General features: G+C 52.6%; 2 protein-coding genes and 1 long non-coding RNA gene across 7 annotated transcripts in view; 2 read left to right on the forward strand and 1 right to left on the reverse strand.

The window, feature by feature from the left end:
• LOC105859203 (uncharacterized) overlaps positions 1 to 17,497 on the reverse strand; it is a 36,989-nt gene extending 19,492 nt beyond the window's left edge. Inside the window, exons 1-3 of the long non-coding RNA XR_012918601.1 lie at positions 17,441 to 17,497; positions 17,131 to 17,228; positions 14,433 to 14,609 (exon numbers count right to left, since the gene is read on the reverse strand). This is a non-coding gene — a long non-coding RNA (uncharacterized LOC105859203). The remainder of the gene's footprint in view (positions 1 to 14,432; positions 14,610 to 17,130; positions 17,229 to 17,440) is intronic.
• The window catches only part of MAL (mal, T cell differentiation protein (MAL blood group)), a 279,087-nt gene that overhangs the window by 240,504 nt on the left and 14,559 nt on the right, over positions 1 to 24,024 (forward strand). Inside the window, exon 2 of one of the 2 annotated variants that reach the window (XM_076000984.1) lies at positions 16,470 to 16,649. In XM_076000984.1, the coding sequence (XP_075857099.1) occupies positions 16,557 to 16,649 (93 nt within the window). In that variant the 5' untranslated portion in view covers positions 16,470 to 16,556. Of the gene's footprint in view, positions 1 to 16,401; positions 16,650 to 24,024 lie in introns of those variants that run through there. The other variant, XM_012786859.2, reaches the window with a different exon arrangement.
• LOC142870063 (uncharacterized) lies at positions 987 to 5,296 on the forward strand. Of its 4 annotated transcripts, none has more exons than XM_076000983.1 (3): positions 987 to 1,981; positions 2,822 to 3,542; positions 4,477 to 4,564. In XM_076000983.1, the coding sequence occupies exons 1-3, from the start codon at positions 1,216 to 1,218 to the stop codon at positions 4,478 to 4,480; spliced, it is 1,491 nt and encodes a 496-aa protein (XP_075857098.1). In that variant the 5' UTR covers positions 987 to 1,215; the 3' UTR covers positions 4,481 to 4,564. The 4 variants fall into 4 exon arrangements, with proteins under 4 accessions (XP_075857098.1, XP_075857095.1, XP_075857096.1 ...); XM_076000980.1 differs by having other exon boundaries at positions 990 to 1,981; positions 2,822 to 3,718; positions 4,481 to 4,744; XM_076000981.1 differs by having other exon boundaries at positions 991 to 1,981; positions 4,481 to 5,296.

Below are 24,024 nucleotides of genomic sequence, written 5' to 3' on the forward strand. Positions count from 1 at the left end.
ACATTCCCCTTGCGAGCAGTCGGACCCCGGGGGGGAGATGGGACACAGAATTACCAATATTGGCCTTTCTCCACCAGTGATCTTTATAACTGGAAAGCCCAAAACTCTAATTTCTCTGATAACCCTAAAGATTTAATTAACCTATTAGACTCTGTTCTCTTCACGCATCAGCCCACCTGGGATGATTGCCAACAGCTACTTAAGGTGCTCTTCACCACGGAAGAGAGAGAAAGGATACAGGGGGAAGCAAGGAAATTGGTCCCAGGAGAAGATGGTAGACCTACAACGAACCCACGGACAATTGACCAAGTGTTCCCCCTTGAACGACCTCCGTGGGACTACAATGAGGCTGAAGGTAGGGAGCGTCTCCGGGTCTACCGCCAGACTCTGATGGCCGGTCTCCGCATGGCGGCGCGAAAGCCGACTAATTTGGCCAAGGTAGGAGATGTGCGTCAGGGCCCAGAAGAAAGCCCGGCAGCATATTTAGAAAGAATCATGGAAGCCTTCCGGCAGTACACCCCCATAGACCCCACCTCAGAGGAAAGTAAGGCCGCTGTCATGATGGCCTTTGTGAATCAGGCTGCTTCAGACATAAGGCGAAAAGTGCAAAAGATAGACAGACTAGGAGAGAAAACCTTACAGGACCTATTAGAGGTAGCAGAAAAAGTTTACAATAATAGAGAGACATCAGAAGAAAAGACAGAGAGGATAAGACAAGAAGACAGAAAATTTCAGGCTAGAGAGATGCGGAAAGCAAATAAAGAAATGGCTAAAATTTTGCTAGCCGAGAGAGAGAGAAGGTGGGAGGAAAGATCAGAGAACAGAGCAGGGCCCAGATTCCAGAGAGAGAGGCTTGACAGGAACCAGTGTGCCTGTTGTAGAGAACATGGGCACTGGGCAAAAGAGTGCCCCAAGAAGAAAGGGGGGCAGGGATTGGAGGGATCTAAAGGGGTCATGGTGGTGGGTCAAGCAGAGGATGACTAGGGGCGACGGGGTTCGGCTCCCCTCCCCGAACCCAGGGTAACTCTACAGGTGGAGGGGAATCCAGTAGACTTCCTCATAGATACCGGGGCTGAACATTCTGTACTAACTCAAGATAAAGGGAAATTATCTAAAAGGACCAGCTGGGTGCGGGGAGCGACTGGAACTAAGTTATATCAGTGGACCACACAGAGAAGATTAGACTTGGGAACAGGACAAGTGAGTCACGCTTTCATGGTCATTCCTGAGTGCCCCACACCACTACTAGGCAGAGACATACTCACCAAGCTCAAGGCCCGAATTCACTTCGAAGAGGGGGGGATAATGGTAACTGACAATGAAGGCAGACCCCTCAGCGGCCCCCGGGTCACCCAGGTTCTAACATTGACACAGGCGGATGAATATAGACTGTACCAGCCCACAAAGAGCAGGGGAGACAGTATAGATCAATGGCTCCGAGAATTTCCCATGGCTTGGGCTGAGACAGGGGGTACGGGGTGGGCCAAGCACAGGCCGCCCCTCTACATCGAACTAAAGCCGGGTGCTGAGCCGGCTCGTGTCAGACAGTACCCCATGTCCCGGGAGGCAAAGGCGGGGATAACACCCCACATTCGGAGACTCCTAGACAGTGGGATTCTCAGAAAATGCCAGTCAGCTTGGAATACACCCCTGTTGCCGGTAAAGAAACCTGGAGGAAAAGATTATAGACCAGTACAAGATCTTAGAGAAGTCAATGCAAGGACTCTGGACATCCACCCTACCGTTCCAAACCCCTACACTCTGCTAAGCTCGCTCTCTCCCACGTTATCCTGGTATACAGTTCTAGATCTAAAAGATGCTTTCTTCAGTTTGGCTGTGGCGACACGCTGTCAAGAGATTTTCGCCTTTGAGTGGCAGGACGAAGAGAGAGGGGTCTATGGGCAACTGACATGGACCAGGCTGCCTCAGGGGTTCAAAAATTCACCCACCCTCTTCAACGAGGCCCTCCAGGATGACCTGAGTGAGTACCGCACCAACCACCCCGAGGTAACCTTGCTGCAGTATGTGGATGACCTGCTGCTGGCTGCCCCTGACCCCCAGACTTGCCTAAAAGGTACCAGAGACTTACTTAAAACACTCGGCGAGCTGGGGTATAGAGCCAGTGCAAAGAAGGCCCAAATTTGCAGAGATGAAGTCACTTATCTCGGGTATAAGATAAGAGGGGGCCAAAGGTGGCTGACTGAAGCTATGAAGCAGACTGTGTTACAAATACCCACTCCGACCTCGAGCCGAGAGTTAAGAGAATTCTTGGGGTCGGTGGGTTACTGCCGCCTTTGGATCCCGGGGTTCGCGGAAAAGGCCCGCCCTTTATATGAAAAATGCAAAACAGGGCAAACATGGGAATGGACTGAGACAATGGCAAATGCCTTCCAAGTCCTAAAAACGGCCATGCTAAAAGCACCTGCTCTAGCGCTCCCTGACCCCACCAAAGAATTCCACCTCTATATAGATGAAAAAAAGGGCATTGCAAAGGGGGTGCTCGCACAAACCCTAGGGCCCTGGAAGAGACCAGTGGCCTATCTGTCAAAGAAGTTAGATCCGGTGGCAGCCGGATGGCCGGCGTGCTTACGAGTGATCGCGGCCACAGCCCTATTAGTAAAAGATGCTGATAAACTTACCCTGGGACAGAGACTGATAGTCACTACTCCGCATGCCATAGAAGGGGTTTTAAAGCAGCCTCCGGGGCGATGGATCACAAATGCAAGGCTCACTCACTACCAAGGACTGTTGCTGGATGCACCTCGCATCGAGTTCCAGGCCCCTGCCACCCTGAATCCGGCAACGCTCCTGCCTGTTCCAGAATCAGCAGCACCCGAGCACGACTGTCTCGAAATCCTGGCTGAAACCCAGATGGCCCGGAGAGACTTGAAGGACCGCCCCCTTCCGAACAGCGACCTCATCTGGTTCACGGACGGGAGCAGTTTCGTCCGAGAAGGACACAGGTATGCAGGGGCGGCCATAGTCGATAACCAGGGCAAGCTTATCTGGGCGGCCTGCCTTCCACAGGAAACGTCTGCTCAGAAGGCAGAGCTGATAGCGCTGACAGAAGCACTCCGCCGGGCTCAGGGAAAGAGGCTGACTGTATACACCGACAGTCGCTATGCATTTGGGACGGTGCATATAAACGGGACCCTCTACAGAGAAAGGGGGTTCATCACGGCAGAGGGAAAAGAGATCAAGCACAAGCCCGAGATTCTCCACCTGCTAGAAGCCATCCTACTGCCAAAGGCAGTGGCGGTAGTCCACACCCCGGGACACCAAAGTGGGAACTCCCTAGAAGCAAAAGGAAACAGGCAGGCAGACGCAGAAGCCAAAAAGGCTGCATACGAGGGCATGCCACTAAGCGTCCTACACACGGGCCCCGGCCTGCCGCCTCCGGGAATGGTACAGATACCCCCAGTGCCCACCTATACAGAGACAGACAAAGCCTGGGCCGAAGAACAGAAAAATACACACCAAGGCGAGGACGGATGGATATGGGACAAAGAGCATCGCATGATAATGCCAGAAGCTTTGGGACGGTATGTGTTACAGCATCTACACCAGACCACCCATTTAGGAAAAAACAAAATGCTCCAGCTGCTGGATACTGCTCAGTTGAGGTTCAAGTCACAGAGACAGGTGGCCGCCGATATCGTCCATGACTGCCAAGCTTGTCAGGTTATGCAACCGGGAAAAACCAAGGGGACTCACACAGGTACGAGGGAAAGGGGGAGGCAGCCAGGACTGTTCTGGGAAGTAGATTTCACAGAGGTAAAACCTGGGAAATACGGATACCGGTATTTACTAGTCATGATAGATACATTTTCTGGGTGGGTCGAGGCTTTCCCTACTAAAAATGAAGCTGCCCTAACTGTAGCCAAAAAGTTATTAGAAGAAATTATCCCTAGATACGGGGTGCCAGAAGGAATGGGCTCCGATAATGGACCTGCATTTATAAGTCAGATAAATCAAAAATTAGCCCAAACCCTGGGGATCAATTGGAAGTTACATTGTGCATATAACCCCCAGAGCTCAGGACAGGTAGAAAGAATGAACAGAACACTAAAGGAGACTTTGACTAAATTGGCACTAGAAACTGGCGGAGACTGGGTGACCCTCCTTCCCTTCGCCCTGTTCCGAGTCCGGAACACCCCCTACCATCTGGGACTAACTCCATTTGAAATTATGTATGGTACTCCCCCACCAGTGGTGCCTAGGCCAAAATGCAGTGGGGCACTTCCAAAACACCCTAAAGAAATATTACAAGCTGTACAGGCCTTACAGCATGTCCACAGTCGGATATGGCCAGCACTTCAGGCCGTATACGATGCGGCAGGACCAGATGCTGACCTCCCTTATCACCTGCACCAACCGGGTGACTGGGTGTGGGTAAAGAGACATAATAGTAAAACCCTGGAGCCCAGGTGGAAGGGACCTCATCAAATTATTCTCGTTACCCCCACTGCTCTCAAGGTAGACGGCATATCAACTTGGATACACCACTCCCACGTAAGACCAGCCAACAAGAACGACCTAGAACGGTGCCAGAGCCAGTGGAGAGCGACGGTGGACCCAGAGAACCCACTGAAGGTCAGGCTGACTCGAGTAGCAGCAGCGCCACAAGAAGCCAGCTGAGTCCTATTCCTCTTGGACTACTGCTTATACTGTCTAGACTCAGACTTGGGGCTGTGGCACCTGGAGATTGGACCTCACTACAAAAATGTATGCAGGGTTTGTTTTATATCTCCTTGAGAGCATTTTGTTAATGGGTGGGGGTGTTGTAAGTGTGATGAACAATTTCAATCCCCACAAACCCCATAGTCTGACATGGGAAATTGTCAATCAAGAAACCCATGAGGTCTGGAACGTGACCTCTGGGGTGGCCCCCTTAAACAGTTGGTGGCCGGACTTATATTTTAACTTAGAAAAAGTCAACCCCCTAGAAAAGCCAGCACAGACAATAGCGATATCCTCAGGAGGCCCTGGTGCTGCCCCAATCCCCAGTACTTGGGTAACTGGACCATGGAGGGAAGATATAGAACGAACCTCCATGAGCCGGAATGGGTTCTATGCCTGTCCGGGATTCCGGCCCCCTCAGGAAAACCGTCAGTGTGGGGGTATTGGAAGTTATTATTGTGCCAAATGGTGGTGTGTGACCACCAATGATGGGGAATGGAAATGGCAGGCACAACCTCTTCTCATTAGCATGTCCTATGTCCAACCTTGTACTAAAAACAGGTATGCCAGAGACTGCAACCTAATAAGGGTAAAATTTACAGAAAAGGGAAAGAAAGATAGGCGGTGGATAACAGGACTCTCATGGGGGATATGTCTCTACCAAAGACCGCACGTTTGCTCACTAATATATATCAAACTTAAAATTACCCCGCTCCCAACAGCAGTAGGACCCAACCAGGTACTACATCCATGGCCAGCTACTGCCAGGCCCAGCCCGGCAGCACCCCAGACCACCTCCAGCAAAGGGACTCTCCACAAACTAATGGCTAGCACAAGTAGTCCCCGAGGCCCATCGCCCGATGGAGAGCTCACAGATCCCTTATGGAAAATGCTGACAGCAGCATATAATGCAGTGAACCGTACAAGTCCCAATGCCACACAGGCCTGTTGGTTGTGCTATGACATAAGGCCCCCTTTTTATGAGGCAGTGGGGCTGGCCACTTATTTTAACCTGTCTTCAGAAGACTCCCCTAAAATGTGCCAGTGGGATCGTAAGGGCCCCGGACTCACCCTCCAGTCAGTTCTTGGTAAAGGTATCTGTTTAGGAGCAGTGCCTCCCAGCCATGCACCACTCTGTGCCAAAGGTAACAGGACGCCAAGCCTATCTAAGAAAACAAAGTGGGTTATCCCCGGGCCAGGTGGGTGGTGGGTTTGCTCCAAGACCGGTCTGACTCCTTGCCTTAGTATGTCTATTTTCAATGAGTCTGAAGATTACTGTATAATGGTATTAGTGTTCCCAAGAATAATATACCACACTGAAGAGACAATGTATGAGGGTATGATAGGGCAAAGAGCTGCTAACCTAATTTTTAGAAGAAAAAGAGAGCCCATCACAGCCATAACCTTGGCTACTCTTTTTGGCTTAGGAGCAATCGGAGCAGGAACTGGTATCTCTTCCCTGGCAATGCAGCAAAAGGGGTTTCATAGCCTAAGAGCAGCCATAGATGAGGATATAGCAAGAATAGAAGAGTCCATCTCACACCTAGAAAAGTCACTAACCTCCCTATCCGAGGTAGTGCTTCAGAACCGGAGGGGGCTAGATCTAGTGTTCCTCCAGCAAGGAGGACTATGTGCTGCTCTTAGAGAAGAATGTTGTTTCTATGCGGATCATACAGGAGTTGTTAGAGAATCCATGGCTAAGGTCAGGGAAGGACTTGCCCGCCGCAAACGAGAACACGAACAGCAAGCAGGCTGGTTTGAGTCCTGGTTTAACAGCTCCCCGTGGTTAACTACACTGATATCCACCCTACTGGGCCCACTCATTATAATACTCTTAGCCCTCACGTTTGGGCCTTGTCTAGTTAATAGACTAGTGGCATTTATAAAAGAGCGGATTAGCACTGTACAGCTTCTAGTGTTGCAACAACAATACCAAAAGCTAAACACAAGGGACGAGCAAGAGTGCTCGTCAATGGTCTAAAGAAAGGGGGGAATGTAAGGGCCTGATTGCACCCCAAAGCTGCTGGCTCACTTGTGCGAGCCCGGATAACAGAAAATGGGCCCAGGGGAGGAGTAATCGGCTCCTGGAAACTGCTAGCTTGGGGCCCAAAGGTAGAGCTATCGGCTAAACGCATATTTCTGCTTCTGAGAATCGCTTGCTTGCAGCTGGACGCATAGGTATGGGGCCAGATAAGGGAGAAAGCCCCCTTTGCCGCCGGCGGGCTACCAGTCCACCAATCATTTTAAAGACTAACACGCACAATCAGCTTGTACAGCGCGGGTGTTCAAGAGGGTGGAGGGATAAAAGGGGAGCCCCAGCTTTGGTCAGGGTCCTTGCCTGTAAGAGCGGCCACTGCGCTGGCACTCTAGGGCCTGGACCCTGGCTAGCCAGAAAATAAAGCTCCTCTTGAGTGATTGCATCCTTGGTGTCTTTGTTCGTCTGCCTGGCGGGGTGCAGGAAGCTGGTCCCTAACAACTGCACCACCAGAAGGCAGATGGAAGCCCATTCTGTGCACCCCAAGAGGTCTGGGAGAGGGAGAGAGTTCGTGTCTGAGTTGGTTGGGGACTGACAGCAGAGGAGGCACCCACAGATGGCAACGGGGCCAGGGACCATGGCACTCGGTGTGGGCAGGATGGGGGAAGCAGAGGGGTGAGGAGCAGTTTGCCCCCTTCCCAGGGCCGGGGCTCAGTGGGCAAGAGCACCCCTCCCTCTGGGCTGGCGGTGCCAGAGCAGGAGCCAGAGGTAACTGCAGAGGCAAGATGGAGCCTTCTGGGCCTGAAGCCAGACGCTGAGGACCCCTGAGCCAGGCCTGACCCGAGGGCTGCCAGTGAGTGGCAAGCCCGCTCTGTCCTGCAATTCCCAGCTGGGTGGGCCCCCATCCAGCCTCACAGGCCCAAGAGGCCACTCAGAGGTGGAACCTCAGAGCCAGCTCACGGGGGCTACTGAGGCCTGGCGAGGCGGGGAGGCTGCATCCAGCTGCCACCCTAAGTGTGGCCTGGTCCACATGCCAGACGTGGTGCCACCAGGCGGTGCAGTGGGAGCCACAGGGAGGAGGCCTGGAGGCAGCACGTCCACCAAGGACCAAGTTCCACTGGGCTTGAGAGACCTTTATTTGCTGATGAAAATTCCAGGAGCCTTTTGAGTGTGTTTTCCTTCCCTAGCGTAGCAGGGCTGCAGTGACCCCTTATAAGAGTTCAAAGTTAAGAAACGCTGACACCCACAGTGTCATCCTTTGGTTTTGTTGCAGGCTCAGCCACCGGCTGTGGGGCTGGCCCACGTGGCCTTCCCATCTGCTGTACAAGAATCGGCGGTGTGGTGGCCCATGCAGTGACCAGAGCAGGAACTGCTGTGTGTGGAACTTCTCTAAGGGAAGCTGCATCCAAATCGGGGAGAAAACTTTTCTTCTGAGAGTGAAGGTGTGTGACAGGGCCACTCACATGTGACAGTGGAGAGCCCTAGGGGACTGCGAGCCTCCATTGGTGCCAATGCCAGCTTTTTCATATTGAAGTTTACCTGGTGCCGGGCACAGCGAGGGGCATTCAACACACATCATCTGATTACCTCCACAGGTAGACCTGTGAGAGAGAGATCACTATCTCTGTTGTATAGACAAGGAAACTGAGGCACTGAGAGGGCAAGTGATTTCTCTGAAGTTGCACAGCAAGTAAATAGCAGGAGGGAGATTTTTAATCCAGGTTCCAAGCTCCCGCTGTCATCTGAGGGCTCTCTGAAGGGCTCGAAGAATGAATGAATGTCTGTTGGCAGAATGAATGAATGAATGTCTGTTGTACATTCAACATGGGACCAGAGGGAAGGCAATGGTTGTGGGAAAACAGCAGCGTAGCCCCGACCCAGGCTGCGGCTGTCTTCAGGAAGGCGAAATGCAGAAGAGAAAACCAGAGGCCGAAGGTCAGAACTGCCAGGCACCTCAATGGTGAATCCTTCTTGTGGGAAGGAAAGCTAAGGCACAGGGCAGTAACAATGCCATGGCCTGGGGCAGCCCAAGCAAGCGAAGAGTTCAGAGTGGTCACCAGCCAGGGGCTTCCTAGGTATGGTGGATGTGCCTCCTGTCCCAGCCTCAGGTGTGCAACCACCTCTGTCCATCCATGCCTCTACCCTGTCTCTTGGAGGTTGGGGCAAAGAAAAAGGATGTCCCCCGAAATGAGGAGCTAAGGTCTCCTGCCCCAGCCGGCTGGGTCTGCAGCAGGCAGGACTTCCTGGCCGGGTAGAACGAAGGGACCATGCATGTCAGCGGGCCGGAGCCAAAGCATGCTTTTCTCTCACAGATTAGCAGTTCCAAGATCTATCTCCTGCACCCACTGTTTAAGGAAAAAGTGACATCCCTCTCCTGCCCTCAGCCCCACCTCTCCCCTATCCCCAAATCCCATCGCCAGCGGGAACTACTGTGAAGAGTGTTGCTTCTGTCCTTCCAGGTGCTTAGTTACAAGTGTATATTCTCTTAAAAGAAAAAACACGAATTATGCTTTATGTATGGGTCTGTGACTTCCTCTTTTTACCTCCAAAGGTCACTCTGCTGTCCATCCTCTGTGTCAGCACACAGATGTCTACCGACTTTCTTCCATCCCTGTCATGGTGCCATGCCACGGCATGGACACAGACCCCTGTGCTGAGTGGACTGGACGCAGGCCTTTGTGAGAGAGTCTGTGCTTTCCCACTGAGGAGCAACCGCCCGGGCTGGGAGCAGGTGGGGAGAGGCTGTCATACCTCAGAGGACCTGGTAGTGCCAGGGTTCTGGGCTTCTGATTTTTTTGTTTTCAGAAACAGGATTTCACTATGTTGCCCAGCCTGAAATGCAGTGACATCATCATAGCTCACTGCTACCTCAGACTACTGGGCTCAAGTGATCCTCCTGCCTTGGCCTTCCGAGTAGCTGGGACTAGAGGTGTGTGTCACCACACCTGGCTAATGTTTTTATTTTTATTTTTGTATTTTTATTTTTGTTTATATTTTTATTTTTGCTATGTTGCCCAGGCTGGTCTTGAACTCCTGGCCTCAAGCGATCCTCCTGCCTCAGCTTCCCAAAGTGCTGGGATTACAGGTGTGAGCCACCACATCCAGTCTGTCTCTCTGACTTTTTAAGGGTTTTGGAGGAGGTGATGGATCTGAGAAGTGACGGAGTCTGGATGTTTTGGGAAGACGGCAGGGACTGGAAAGAGATGGGTCTAGGAGGAGACAGAGTCTGAGAGGTGACACAGAGGGCACGGGTCTGAGTCATCCCCACAGTGTAGTGGCCAGTTCTGCACAGTTAGGAACGCTCCCAAACAAGCTGAGCTGGTCAGACGCGGGCCAGCACTCCTCTCCTTGGGCTGTGGCCGCCATCCACCCTCTTCAGCCTCTTGTTTCCTACACACCTCTGAGGGGCACCTCCCTGGGAGCCTCCTCCTCTGTCATTCAGGTGGGGCAGTGGTGAGTCCCCTCCCTTCCTCTGAGGCTCACCTGCTCTGAATCATAGACCTGGGGCGGCCAAGACCTGGGGCGGCCAAGAGCTTTTCCTTCCTCTTCCTTTAAGCCCTACAGCTGGAAAAATGGGTCTGTTTGTCAAGACAGGAACCAAGTCACCAGAAGGATACACATTGTGTCACAAGTGGCAAGTTTAGGAAACCAAGTGAACGCAGCCCTGTGAGGCCCGAGGGTTCCTCGGCTTTCCAGAACCTGTGGACATGTGCTCGTTTTGTCCCTCCCTCTCTCCTTCCCTCCCTTTCTTCCACTCCCTCTTCCTCTTTCTATGGCACTCATGGCCCCACCCAGGGGCTGGGCACGGAGAGATGAATCAGCAAGTCCCTACTACTCTCCATAAAAACATTCCATTCTTCTTCTGCAGCGAGTTTCTGTATTCTACTTGAGGTTGAGGTTTTATAGTTTTGTTGTGTTTTCTGATCTCTTATTGTTCCTGATCCCCAAGGTCCCTGGGCCAACTCAGACACATCTGGGCTGGTCCTTGCACCCCTGTTTCTTTGGGCTGTGTTCCAAGTGCTTGGCACTGGCCAAGCATTCCAAGGACTGGAGAAACACTGGCACTCGCTGGACTCCACTCCCTTCCCCCCCGAGGACTCACACTGACCTGGGCAAGGGCCTTGACTGCCCCCACCCTGGAATATCTGCAGGTGCAATGGCCTCACCTGTACCTCCCGTGTGTGCCTCCCTGTCCTGCGTGGTTACCTGTGCTCCCACAGCTTGGGTGTGGCCCTGGGAGAGAGATTTGAGACTGAACGAATGGACAAGTCACCACATGGAAATAGCAGCGCGGAGAGGTAACAGATTTGCCTCTCTAAGAGTTCTAAAAGATAATAAGCAGAGATGCAAATAGTTGCCTTGATTTGGAAGAATCAGGGGGCATTAATACAATGTTCTTTTTCTATATTTTCTAAGTGTGGGTGTATTTTTTCCAACAGGAAATAGAAATGCTAAGAGTCTGTAGCAGGAGTGTGCCCACTGCCACATGGGGTGGGTGGCAGAGGTCTCCCTTTCTCTCTCCCTTTCTGAAGGGCCAAGTGGCTTCTCTAGAAGGTGGGTTCCTGGTCATCTATGAGGGAGTCAGCTCCCACAAGGAGGCCTTTGGAGGAAGCTGCAGGTAGAAGTAGAGGTTTGAGAGTGAAACGGCTGGGGGCCAAGGTCATTCTGAGATGGACTTGCTAAATTCTGATATTTACTCAACAACTGCCCCAGAGCCTAAGAAGGCAGGCAAAGGCTACCCGAGGGGTGTTGTCAGTGAAACCCTAAAGGAAGGTGCTTGGCACTGGATGGAGCCAGCCTAGCCCCAAACCTGCTAAGACCGCATTCCGAGGACCCACTGGCCCTGCCCTGCTCTGTGTGTCGGATATCTCAGGCAAGTTGGGCCAAATTCCTGGTACAACTTGCTGGGCAGGTTGTGAACTCTCCTGTGGAGGTGCACGGTCTGGCCCCCCTGCAGGGCAGAGAAAATGGGCTCCAAGCAGGGAGCAGTGGGGACCACTACTCTTAGGGCTGAACGGCTTTCATACCCTTTGGATCTCGCCTCTTTTCCCTGAGCCTGCCTGTGGCCTTTCCAACTCTGCCCAGGAGCCACCCAGACCCCAACACGGATCAAAGGCCTTCCCGCCCCAGGACTGTCTGCGCCACTCCCTTGGCCTGGCACCCTTCCTTCCACTTCCCCGCGCGTCCAGATTCCACGCAGCCCCACGGGACCCCCACAAACTCCCCTGGCAGCATCAGTCCTGTCCTCCTCCTCTCCTTCCAGAACTTGCTGCCTGGGCCTGTCTCCTTCCGCCCTGGACTCCTGTGGCTGTTCACAGCCTGCTGCCTCCCCCTACCCTATTGCGTTCCCCTGCCTCTAACTGGTGATTTCCTCCCATGTGCTCCAGGCCCTGCGCTGCGTGTGTGGGGCCTGGTGCCGCACCTGTGTCGGGAAAGCTCTCCCTTCGCCTGGGAACCACCACCCAGCAGCCCAAGGGCACCCTGGGCTGGGCCAGGCTGGGCCAGTGGGTGCTCTTGGGCTCCCTGCACGCTCCTTCCAGACCAAACTACACGGCACATTTATTATGCTGTGTGTGACTGAGGGCTGTTTCCTGCACCTCGTGATAAGCTTCAAAAAGGCAGGGGTCATGTCCCCCTGCTCCAGGGCATCCCCATTGCCCAGCACTTCCTGAACTTGGACCGATGGCAGGGGGCTCTGTTCAGCTGACTGTTACATCTTTGGGGCAGGCACAGAGCTGCCCCCCACAAGGTGCTCAGAAATGGGGCCCCTCCATACAGCCTACCCCAACTCCAGCCTTGTCGTAGAACAACTGGTTCATGTGCTACCTGCTATAGTCTGTGTTCCCCCAAATTCATATGCTCAAATCCTAACCCCCAAGGCAATGGTATCAGGAGGTGGGGCTTTGGGGGTGATTAGGTCATGAGAGTAGAGTTTCTTGAATGGGATTAGTGCCCTGATAAAAACAGGCCAGAGAGACCCCTGACCCCTTCCACCATGTGAGGACACAGGAAGAAGGTGCCATCTGTGAGCCACAAAGTGGGTCCTCACCAGATACCAAATCTGCCCACACCTTGATCTTGGACTTCACAGTCTCCAGAACTGTGAGAAATAAATGTCTATTGTGTATAAGCCAGCCAGTCTATGGTAGTTCATTACAGCAGCCCCAGCGGACTAAACCACCCCTCAGCGTCTGGCCTGCAGGCTCGGGGAAAGTGCCCAGTGCAGGCCCAGCCAGAGAAGGCCCCAGCGAGGTGTCTATTAACTTGAGTGTGATGTCTGCTTTGGATGGAACTCTCTAGGGAGCAGGGACTCAATCTTCTGATTCACACACCTTCCACCCTCTGTGCCTGTCCCCCAGACACCCGGACAATGCCAGCCCCTGTTTTGTGTTCAGAATCTCGAAGCTTGGTGATGACTTTCTCAGACAGCGGCAGAGTGCCCTTTCTCCCCAGAAAAAAACAATCCTGGAAGAGGCTAGGGGAGGCAGGGGCCTTCCCCTGGGCCCATCAAAGGACCGCAGTCGGGTGAGTGACACCACTCTTGGCTTTCAAGTTTGTGGGTTTTGTGCAGGAAGCACAGTGTCAGTGGGAACAGAGCCTGCTTTCTAGAGTCAAGAGTCCTGGCGGCCCACTACATGGCCTGGGCACTTTATCCCCAACTGGGAGAGTATAGGGTGGGTGACACCTACCAGAAGGGCTCTTTGGGATTGAGTGAGGCCACATGGGCAAAACGCCTATGCCAGTGCTGGGCACTTAGTAGGCCCTCAGTAGCACTGGCTCCCCTCCGCCCTCTGAGGCCCAGGCAGCTGTGACTGCCTTTCTCTTATCCACCAGCAGGTGCCCTCATTGCTTTGCGCCATCTGTGGGTGACTGTGTCTGTTGGACAAATAAAATCTCTGGGGGGAGGTGCAGGGCCAGGGTAGCCCTCTGAACCCAAGTCCCCACCCAGCCTCCCCAGCCAGAAGTGGGGATGACAACCCCCAACTTCCTTGTGTTCCCAGTCGGAGGAGGAAAGGTCTAGAGCCCCTTTCGCCTGGCAGAGAAGCCCCAGGGAACAAGTGCCCAGGGCCATGCCTAACATGACCATGAGGACTGGATTTGGGAGGCTGCAATGGTCTGCGTGGAGCGTGGCATTGACTGGCAGCTGCCCATCTTGATCAAGTCTTCATCAAATAATTGCAGCTTTGGAGGTGCAGCATCTCTCAGGTTCGAGGCTGAGCTTCGCTGCTCAGCCGCTGTGTGGCCTTGGGTAGCTACTTAACCTCTCTGTTACCGCATCAGTAAAATGGGAGTCATCTTACTGACCTCGAAAACAAATTGCACCTGCTACTATTTGTTGGTGACTCCTGTCCTGAGAATCTTTCCCCAAGCGTGTCCCTCCCCTCAACCTCCTCCCTCCCCATTTCAAGACACACAAGCTGGGGGTAACCTCTTCCTCCCTCAGGCTGGCACCACAACCACAACCACAGCTTTCCTGTTTCTACTTCGCAAACACCCTAGGCCATGTTATTAATTTGACAGAGACTCCAGATCCGCCCCAGCCCAACCGCCTCCTTCACGCCCACTACGCTGCTAGGAAGACTGAGGACACTGCAATGAGTTATTATTGGCTGAGTTGCTTTTTCATATCCTACTGGAAACCAAAATGTGGCCCTAGGCTACTGATAAATATGAACCCCCCAGTGATAAATACAAACCCCCCAAATCATTAGCAAGCGTCCCAGAGTGCCCTGGGGAAGCTCTGCTGGGAAATGAAGACAGGCCGGTCTCTACTCACCAAGGCTCTGGATCTTCACACAGGCTCATTCCACTCCCTCCTCAGGGGCCAGGCACAGGCAAGGCTGGGGCCATCACTGGCTGGTGTTTACTGAGCACCCACCTCGGGCTGGTCCTGGTCAGGTGCTGAGGATGTGCTGTGGTGGGGAGGGGGATGGGCAGATGGAGGCGGGACGCCCTGCAGAGGGTGGAGTCTGGTCAGAAGGTGAACATCAAGCAAGGGACCCCAAGTGAGATGAGAGGTTCACAGAGACAGGGACAAACCCCCTTCGCCTTGGCCAGCTGCCTTCCTAGTCCTCTGAAGCCTCTTTAGAGATCGTTTCCCCTTACACCTTGCCAAAGGGGGGCTGGAACGGTTGAGCATCACTGAGGGAGCCGAGCAAGGGAGCACCAGAGAGCTGAGCCTTTTCCCCTAAGTCTCAGACCCAAGTTTGAAGGACTTAACAACAAAGGCTTGAAATAGGTAGCAAAGCCCAAACCAACAAAAACCCTCAAGGCCAGACAGAGACATTATTAAGAGTCGATAGGATCTTCGTGTTTTCTAATTAATATATACTGATAGAAAAGTCGCCAAGCAGCTTTGGCTGGATTTGCTTGAGGTCATCCCAGCCCCTGTCAGCTATGGCTTTCTGTGGCCACCTGGCTTTGAGCATTATTCCCACTACGGTCTCCTCAGGAAGGAGAAGATGTCCTCTCAGGGGCCAGCAGGTCCAACTGTAAGATGCTGCAGGTGAGTGAGAATCTGGGGGGAAGGCCCCTGACAGTCCCACAGCCCACTGTGTCCAGAGAGGTCCTGCTCTGGGGGCTGGGTGAGGGCCCTGACACAGTGGCATCGAGGTGGCAGGCCACCAGGGTTGGCAGCTCACAGAGACACATTTCAAATGCCTGGTCCCTTTCCATAAGCAGTTAGAATGGGGAGCTCATGGGTGTGCATTTTGGCTTTTGAAAACGTGTCCAAGAATGTACTTCTCTCCACAGGGACTGGGAAGGAGGGGGAGCTGTGCCGAGGGAAGGGGTGAGGGCGCCACAGGAGGGAGGAACTCCTTGCCCTGCTAGCAGGACCTGGGGATGGAGCCGCAGAAGCCCTGGGGAGTCTGAGCTGGAGGCTGAAAAGCTGTTTCCTTTCTTGGCACAAGGCAATCTGAACTGGGGCAGATTTTAGGCTTTGGTGTTTATGGGAGAAATCTCGGCAACAATACTATTCATTCTAAATTAAAATAAACAGGCAACTACTGGAGTGTGACATTTGTTTTAAAATAAAGGCAAAAGAATAAAGAAATTGTGTTACATAAATGAACAAAAAACTCGGCAAAGGACCCGGGGACAGAGGTCGTCCCACCTGCACAAGTGTCGCGCTTCTTGCTCTGATAGAAAACGATGAATCTCTTCTGGTAAAGCCCCTTTCTGTCCCACGGATTCAATGCAGACCTACCCTACCACCGCCACCACGTGGGGCTGGCACGGCTGCCCACTGTCACCCAGACACGCAGCCCCCGCACCAAGCGGCGCGGCCGGGGCGCAGGGCTCGTAGGACGCAGGGGGAAAGGGTAGGTGGCAGAACCGGGCGCAGCGCCATCCCTGCAGACCCCCAGCCTGCGGCGCGGGTCAGGACTGGAAGCCTGCGCGCAGAAGTCGCGCACATTAACACACCCAGCGGAAAGAGGAGGGAGACTCAACTTAAGAGTTAAAACAATGGTGACTCGAAGGTGCCATGGTGGGTTTCGGGCGGGTCACTGATGGCTATCATTCTTAAGGGATGGCGATCACCTTCGAAGCATGCAAAGTGTGACAAGCGCCTCACCAAAGTAGCTTTCTCCTGCTCCCCGCAGGAGGTGGTACCCAGGGGTGGGACGCAGGAGTCAGGCCCCCGTGCGCAGCGGCACGCCCGCAGCGCGCCCCCAGTGTGGTTGAGGGTGGTGCCCGTGGGGCTCTGGCCCGCTCCCCTGGGGATGGGGGCGGGGCGGCCTGCGGCCCGGGCTCCTCCCTCTTCTGTCCCCGGCTCCCCTGCTCTTAACCCACCCGCGAGGGCGTCCAGGCCACTGGGCTCCGCGGAGCAAGCCAGAGGTCAGTGCGGAGCCAGAGCCGCGCGCGCGTCCTGTCCCGAGGCCGACGCCAGCTCGCCGGCATGGCCCCTGCAGCGGTGTCGGGTGGCAGCACCCTGCCCAGTGGCTTCTCGGTCTTCTCCACCTTCCCGGACTTGCTCTTCGTCCTTGAGTTTGTGAGTGGCTCGCGCGCCCTGCCCCCTGGCCAGGGAAGGGACGGGACGGGCTGAATCGCGCCCTTTAGTAGGGGGTGTCCCAGCCGGATCTGCAAGCTGCGCAGGTCCTGGGAGCCTTGGGGTAGCGGGAACAGGGTGAGGGGGCTATCGCTAGAAAATCCCTTCCCACCTCTCGGATGTTTGTCCCCTTCTAGACCAACAAAATGGAGGGGGGTGGGTGGGAAACAATGTCCAGGATTGTGGTGGGGAAACCAAATTCGCAACCCGGGTGTGTTGGAAGCGGGCCAGGCGGAGTCCCTTCTTTGTGCTCCCGTTCTGAAGCTGCGGGGACCCACTTCGCACCTGCCGCGCAAAGGAAGCTGCCCCTGTCAGAGAGCAGTGTCCCTGTAGCAGTGCCCAGCTTTTCCAGGGAGAGGATTTCGTTTAAGAAAAAAAAAATCAGCAAAAGAAACTTTAAAATCATTAGAAACGTTAGTATTACCAAACCAGGTTTGGAGGTGGCAGTGAACTGAATCCGGATTATTCTCTCCTGGCCTTTTAAAATTTCTGGCGAGTCAAATATATTTGCGACAATTTGATCTGGAAATAAGAAAATAGAGGCCATAGTTTGCTCCGCCGCAGTAATTCTGCCCTGTGGGGGCGGGGCGGGGGGATATGGGGAGGTCCCGGAGAGCTGTGGGCTGTTCCCCGGCTGACCTTGAGCTGTCCCAGACCTCTGCGCCTGCAGTGGTCGCCTTGCGCCCTACCTGTGGGAAAGCACTTCCTACTTGGGCTCCTCATAAAGTGCTTACTGTGTCTCCAGCCGTCAGACCTTCCTCAGCCTCAACTTTCCAGGGGCCACTGGCCCTTGCCTGGAAGGAATGTGCTGTATTTTATTTACTCTGTGGGTGTGGTGTGTGCAGCTGCAGGGATATCTTTTCCTGTGCCCCCATGGCAGAAGCAAAGGCATGGAGAGTTGGTTGGGAAAGAAGGTGCTGGAATCTGATTGTTTAAAAACTGGGGTTTAAGAACCCCAGGTTCTTACTGACTGATGGCAGGGGGGAGGGTATGAACACACAAGGGAGCAGGCTCTGTCTTCCATGAAGGGCTTGGGGGAAGGGACACAGAGAGCCAAGGTTCCTGGTAGCAGGGATATCATTGAACCTGTGGTAAGAGTTGAGTTCAGCCCAAACCTGGTTGTATCCAGTGACTTTCTTGATAGTCAAAATCAGAGAAGTGACATTTAGAAGAACTCATGGACACCAATGAGCCCAGCCCCACCATTTGTAGCTAGGGACCCCCAGCCCAGATTTACGAGGGCTTGCCCAAGGGCAGCCAGCTCTCCAACCAACTCTCCTGCCTTTCCCTGTTCATCCCATGTTCCAGGTGTCCAGGCAAAAACCTGGAACAGTGACTAGCTGAATGCACTTGACACAAGTACATGGCAGATGCAGTAACCCTCCTCAGGGCTGGCTCATACCCCAGAGCACCCACTGGATTGTTCTTTTCCCCAAAGATTCATCATGGTTCCTCTCTTTATCATCTCTTAGCCCATGTTTGTCCAAGGTTGTATTCCTGAAAATGATCGTAGTGTCTACAACCTCAGGACAAGTAATGGGTGGTCCTTTCAGAGGCTTTACACAGAGGTGTTTACAAAGGTAGTTTTGTGACCAGAGAGACGATGTCTAATGGTGAGATGTGATGGAGCAGAGAGGATTTGAAGCAACAAAGGTCTTCTTAATGTCTCTTAAATTGAGTGACTTATCCTGCCTTTGTAGCTGTCTGGGGAGCACTGTAACAAGACTCATGGCAGAGTGTGTTAGTTGGGCTTTGGGCTTCTGCAGAAGGTTCTCGAGCACCTCCTTCCTCTTGCCCTCTGGAGAGCTGGCCTCAAGTGGCAGAAGTGGGTGGGCCTGGCTTCACAGAAGGGGTGGCCACCCAGGGCCCTCTCAGCAGAGGGAAAGAGTACTCCTGAGGGTAGGAACAGCCCTTCAGGCAGAGTGATCTGATCTGCTGGGTAGAGAGCAGGAGGCTCAAGCCACCAGCCCCACAGAGAGAGGTGGTGTGTAGGAAACCTGTGAAATACCAATTAGTGGAAATTTACTCTTCCAGTGTGGTTTTATGACCTGCAGTAGGAGGGGCTTCCTGAAGAAATAATTCCCCCTTGCCAGGAACACTTCCCAGCTGTCTGGTTTCTCCTCTGCCTCAGCTCTGTTCCCTGTCCCCTCGCCCCACTTCCTAAGAGGCCCGAATGCTAAGGAGTTGCCTTCTCTAGAAATCTTCCTTCCTCTCTATGTAGGGTGCCGGTTCACAGGTACCTGGGAGAGGAGAAAGTCAATCCCAGTCCTTCAAGTTTTCCTCATAATGGATTGTAAATATGAAGGTGTGAGTTTTGACGTATGGAGGGAATGGAGAATCAAAGGGTCCTAGGAGACACTGGCCATCCCTGGGAGGGTTTTTTTAAATTAGGGAATATCACAACTCAACAACAGAAAGACAAACAACCCAATTAGAAAATGGACAAAAGACTTGAACAGACCTTTCTCCAAAGGAGATACACAAATGGCCAAGAAGCACATGAAAAGATGCTCAACATCATTAGTCATTAGGAAAATGAAATCAAAACCACAAAGAGATACCACTTCACATCCATTAGGATGGTTATTTTATCCAAAAAATGGAAAATAACAAGTATTGGCCAGGATGTGGAGAAATTGAAACCCTTGTACATTGCTGGTGGGAATGCGAAATGGAAAACAGTTTGGTGGTTCCTCAAAAAATTACTCTATGACCCAGCAGTTCTACCCCTGGGTATATAACCAAAGGATTCAAAGCAGGCACTCAAGTGCATGTACATGCATGTTTCCAACAGCACTATTCACAATAACCAACAGGTAGAAATAGCCCAAATGTCCATCATGATGAACTGGATAAACAAAATGTGATATATCCATACAATAGAATATTATTCAACCATAGAAAGGAATGAAGTCCAATCTATGCCACCAAGTTGTTAAACCTTGAAAACTCTCTGTTAAGTGAAAGAAGCCAGACACAAAAGGTGACATATTGTATGATTCCATTTATATAAAATATCCAGAATAGGTAAATCTGTAGAAACAGAACACAAACTGGCAGTTTGCCAGCAATTGAGGGGAGGGGGAAATGAGGAGTGATTGCTTAATCAGTATGGTGTTTCCTTTTGGGGTAATTAAAACGTTTTGAAATTAGATAGAGGTAGTGGATGCACAACACCATGAATGTACTAACTGCCACTGAACTGGTTGAAAATGGCTGGTTTTATGATTTGTAAATTTCACCTTGATTAAAAGAAACAACAAAATTAAGAAATATTTCAATTCTTACAGAAGAATACATATAATATTTTAACAGGCATCCACATAATTATTGCCCAACTTTGTCAAATCTTAATATTTTGCCTTATTTGCTTTTTAGTAGTAAGGAATTAAGGCTTTTCAGATGGCATTTCAGCCCCTGAACATCCTTCTGTTATCTTACCCTCTCTCTACTCCCTCCATCCTCAGAGCCACCTGTAGGCTGAATGTGGTGTCCATCACTCCCAAGCACAATTTAGGCTATTACTGCACACATAACCATGAACTACACATGGCATTGTTTGACATGTTTTCACATTTTCTGAAAATAGTATCACACTGTACATATTCTTCTGCAACTTGCTATCCAGGCAACATTATGTTTTGAGATTTAGACATACTGACATTGTTTATCCATTTTTCCCTTAAGACATTTTGGCTATTTCCAATTTGCTACCTTTAGCTATTGCAGACAGCATTTCCAAGAACATTCTCCTATTTGCCTCTGTAGTTACATGGTGGAATTTTCTCCCAGAAACACATGGAAGATTTGACTTGCTGGGTCATTTTCATTTTCCCAGATGTTACCACTTTGTTGTCCAAAGGGTTATTCCAATTTACACACACCAGGAGTAGATTAACTGAAAAGCTGACGAAGTTTAATTAAGTTCGGGACCCCTCACTCGCTCAGGCCCCTTCCAAGACCCTGCTTAATTTGTATCCTTTTATAAAGAAGGTCCCCAAATTGTATAAGCTTCAGGCTAACTCTGACTTTCCCTGGCTCCCACCAGCAGCGTATGAAAGTCAGCATTGTTCCTCATCACTTGGTAGTGTCAGACTTTATAATTTTCTGCTAGTCCAATGGGTGTGAAATGCGTGATTATTTTTTAAATCTGTAGCCCAGTGAGTTGTTGATGACTCACAGTTCAGATTCCCATGCCTGACCTCCCAGTGGCCTGGGAGGTACAGATGGCCAAGGCCAACAGGGTGGAACCCCACTGCACTGCCATCAGGGGAGCTGCCCACTGCAGCAGGCAAAGATGGTGGCTCAGGGTGGGGCGTGGCAGCCTCTCCTTGGCCCCTCACCCCCGTCCCAGTGCTCCTGATCTCTGAAAGCTGCAGGATCCTCACAGGAAGAGGAAAGCAGGCCCAAGTAGGAAGTGCAACCCCACCTTTCTGAGCACCCCGACAGCCACAGAGGCTCTATTGCAGGTGGTGGGATCACAGGTGCACCCCTATATAGTCCTGGGATGAAATGTCCACTGCTGTCCTCTCCCCCAACAACTCAACCCAGGGCTTTACTTCTGACCTGTTCCCCTGCAAAAAGTGCCCACCCGGTGAGGGACCTTTCCTTTTGAAGCCAGTCTCTGTCTCCTTCTCCCCCTCCTCGTCCCTTCTAAGCCAGAGGCTTCATGACACTTGGCCACCATTCACAGAACAGGAGGTCCACATGCCTCAATGTGGCCAAGGCCCCGACAACTCCTCCTGTGGAGTGCAAGGAGAGATCCCCCTGCCCTTTCAAGATGTGTGAAGGAAGTGTCTGAAAACAGGTGATGAGATCATTAACCCGACTCCTTGGTCCTTGGCCTGCAAAGGAGGTGGGGTCGCCAAAGAATGGTTGGGAATTAAGAGAGACAATGCTTGTGACTTAAGAGAGACAATGCTTGTGGCTTAAGAGAGACAATGCTTTGGACCAGTGTGTGCTGGGAATGCCACCCACCCTCCAGGAGCGGGGCTCCTCCTCTGTGCTTCAGGAGCATGGGAGACAAAGAGGAGTAGTGTCATATTGGGGGGTGAGGTGGGGTTGGTGAGCCACCTGGAATTGGTTTGCAGTTTTGACTGTTACAATGAACTGGACATAGTAATTACTAAAATGACACCTCTCTGTGACCCAAAGTGACTAGACTTCTTATTATTTAAGAGCAACTAGACACATCTTGGAACCTGCCCTAGCATTTTACCTAGCTGGGGAAGGGCTGGCCCCACAGAGCTAGCATTGAGCTGTTAAAGCAGCTTTGCGTTGGGCAGGCCACATTCTGGCTACAGTGGGAAGGGAGTGTGTGAACTCCTAGGAGACAAGAGATGTAGAATCACAGAAACCTCATTTTCAGAGCGAGAGGAAACTGAGGCTCAGAGAGGGAGTGGCTTGCCCAGATCCCTCTGTGGTCCCAGGAACACTTCTTGCACTGATAGCAGGTCACCCAAACACCCACTCACTCTAAGGAACCCTGAATAGGCAGCCCTGCCCACCCGGCTACCCTGGGCAGGCTTGGGTCCTTTCTTTCCCCACAGAACGAAGGGGCAGCTCAGAGCCACTGGGCAGCTCACGCCCCCTGGGCCTCTTTGTCCAAAGCACACCCTGCAGGTTCTGAGTCACTAGGTCCAGGGAGGGTCCAAGAATCTGCATTTGATAAGCACTGCACACCCTCCACTGATTCAGCGAGATCTGGAGTGGTCATCTGTAGGTCAGGCCACCCCCTTGATGTTTTCAGAGGGGACATATGGTGGGAACAAGTTCCCAGTGAGCGGCCGGGGCAAGGACCCAGGTGCTCTAATATTCTCATGGATTCAGCCAGGGACCTCCTCTGTTCCTAGAGAAATTTCCCTGCTGCCCCAGCCAGGAACCTCCCCAGCAGTCCCCAGGGAGTGGGCCTGGCCCTCCTTGGCCAGCATCGGACAGTGGCTGAGTTGCTCTTCCCTGGCTGTATCTTCCAGCTCCTGGCCCTGTCCCCTCTCTGTAGCCACTTAGAGAGGGGTACTGCCTGATACTGCCCGGGATTTTCTCCCTTTCTCTCCAGGGGGAGAAGTATTTCAGATAGAGGTCTCTCAGGGGTTTGATGGAGTTGAGAAGTGACTTTTCCAGTTTTTCAAGCAGCAGAGGCCTGCTTTGATCAGGAGGCAGTGACTAGAGCTGTTCTCTGGAAGCTGCTAAGTGTGGTGAGGGGCTCAGCTCTGCAGGGTTGTCACACGTGTGTTGTCACAGCCGAGCTCCATGTTAAAAGTTTGCCTTTTAGCTTTTCGTAAATAACTCCCCCACCTCATGGGGATGGTGGAATGCCAGGAGAGGTACAAAAGCGCCCTCTCTGCCCATGAGCTTTCAGGAGAGAGCAGGAGGACCTGAAATGCCAGGGAGCGCTCACACTCAGCTTGGCCAGGGGCAGAGGCTGACTGTTTGCGCCTGCATCCGCCACACCTGCCGGCCAGCGACAGAGCCCAGGTCAGTTCTTCTCGGCCTTTGGAGTGTTTGCCTTTGCTCTGAGGCCAGGACACAGTCCCCGAGAGAAGAGGCTGGGGGAGGTCACTGGGCCACCAGGGGTCTGCCTTGCCCTGGGATGGAGCCAGCCAGTCTGAAACTAGATGGGGGCTGGGGCCGACTCCTCATAGATTCAGGGCTGAGCCCCTGGCTTTCTAGCACGAGGGGCTGGTTAGGTTGCATCCCTGACCTGAGCTGGTCTAGGGTTTCCTCCAAGGCTGTTCAGTCACAGTCCCTGGACATGGAGCTTTGAACCAATAGTCACCAGGCGCTGGTAGGATACCCCAGCAGGTGTCCCCTTCTGGTGCTGATGGACGTAGTAAGGTCAGTGAGTGTTGGCACCCCTTGACCTTGAAGCAGGAACACCATGGGGTATGTGGCCAACTCCTTCTCGTGTGTTTCCGATTGTCCCCAGGAGCACGGAACATGGAGCAGGTCCCTGGCAGTCTCTAATGGTGGGGACTCCAAATTGCCCTCCACACTCCGGTGGGAAGGGTTGGCTCCCAGCTGGCTCCTGGCTGGGCACCAGCAGCACAACTATTTCCTGGGGTCATAAATGTACTGGCATTCTGTGGCTTCTCTGCCACTCCTGCCTCATTCATAGCTAAAGTTCTACCTGGCTGAGTCAAAACAACCCCAGTATTGAATCGTTTTAATGCCCCAAGGCCCTGGGGCCTGAGAAAAACAGGTAGGAAATTAAAGGAAAGCCTGGTCGGCAGCCCTAGCACATCGATATACGCCAGTGGGAAGAGAAAGGCCCAGGGCGACATGGCCAGTCTCAGATGACCTGAAATTCCAGGCTAGAGCC

The sequence above is a fragment of the Microcebus murinus genome, chromosome 3 (assembly GCF_040939455.1).
Source record: "Microcebus murinus isolate Inina chromosome 3, M.murinus_Inina_mat1.0, whole genome shotgun sequence".
NCBI classification, from domain to species: domain Eukaryota; kingdom Metazoa; phylum Chordata; class Mammalia; order Primates; family Cheirogaleidae; genus Microcebus; species Microcebus murinus.

What these genes read in the sequence shown, in the direction of transcription:
- LOC142870063 (XM_076000979.1), top strand. Translation starts at nt 1,216, where the DNA reads ATGGTCATTCCTGAGTGCCCCACACCACTACTAGGCAGAGACATACTC. An exon ending in GGCCCTCCAGGATGACCTGA is followed by an intron (nt 1,982 to 2,821) that starts GTGAGTACCGCA and finishes TGCCTGTTCCAG; the next exon opens with AATCAGCAGCACCCGAGCAC. An exon ending in AACCAAGGGGACTCACACAG is followed by an intron (nt 3,719 to 4,476) that starts GTACGAGGGAAA and finishes ACTGCTCTCAAG; the next exon opens with GTAGACGGCATATCAACTTG.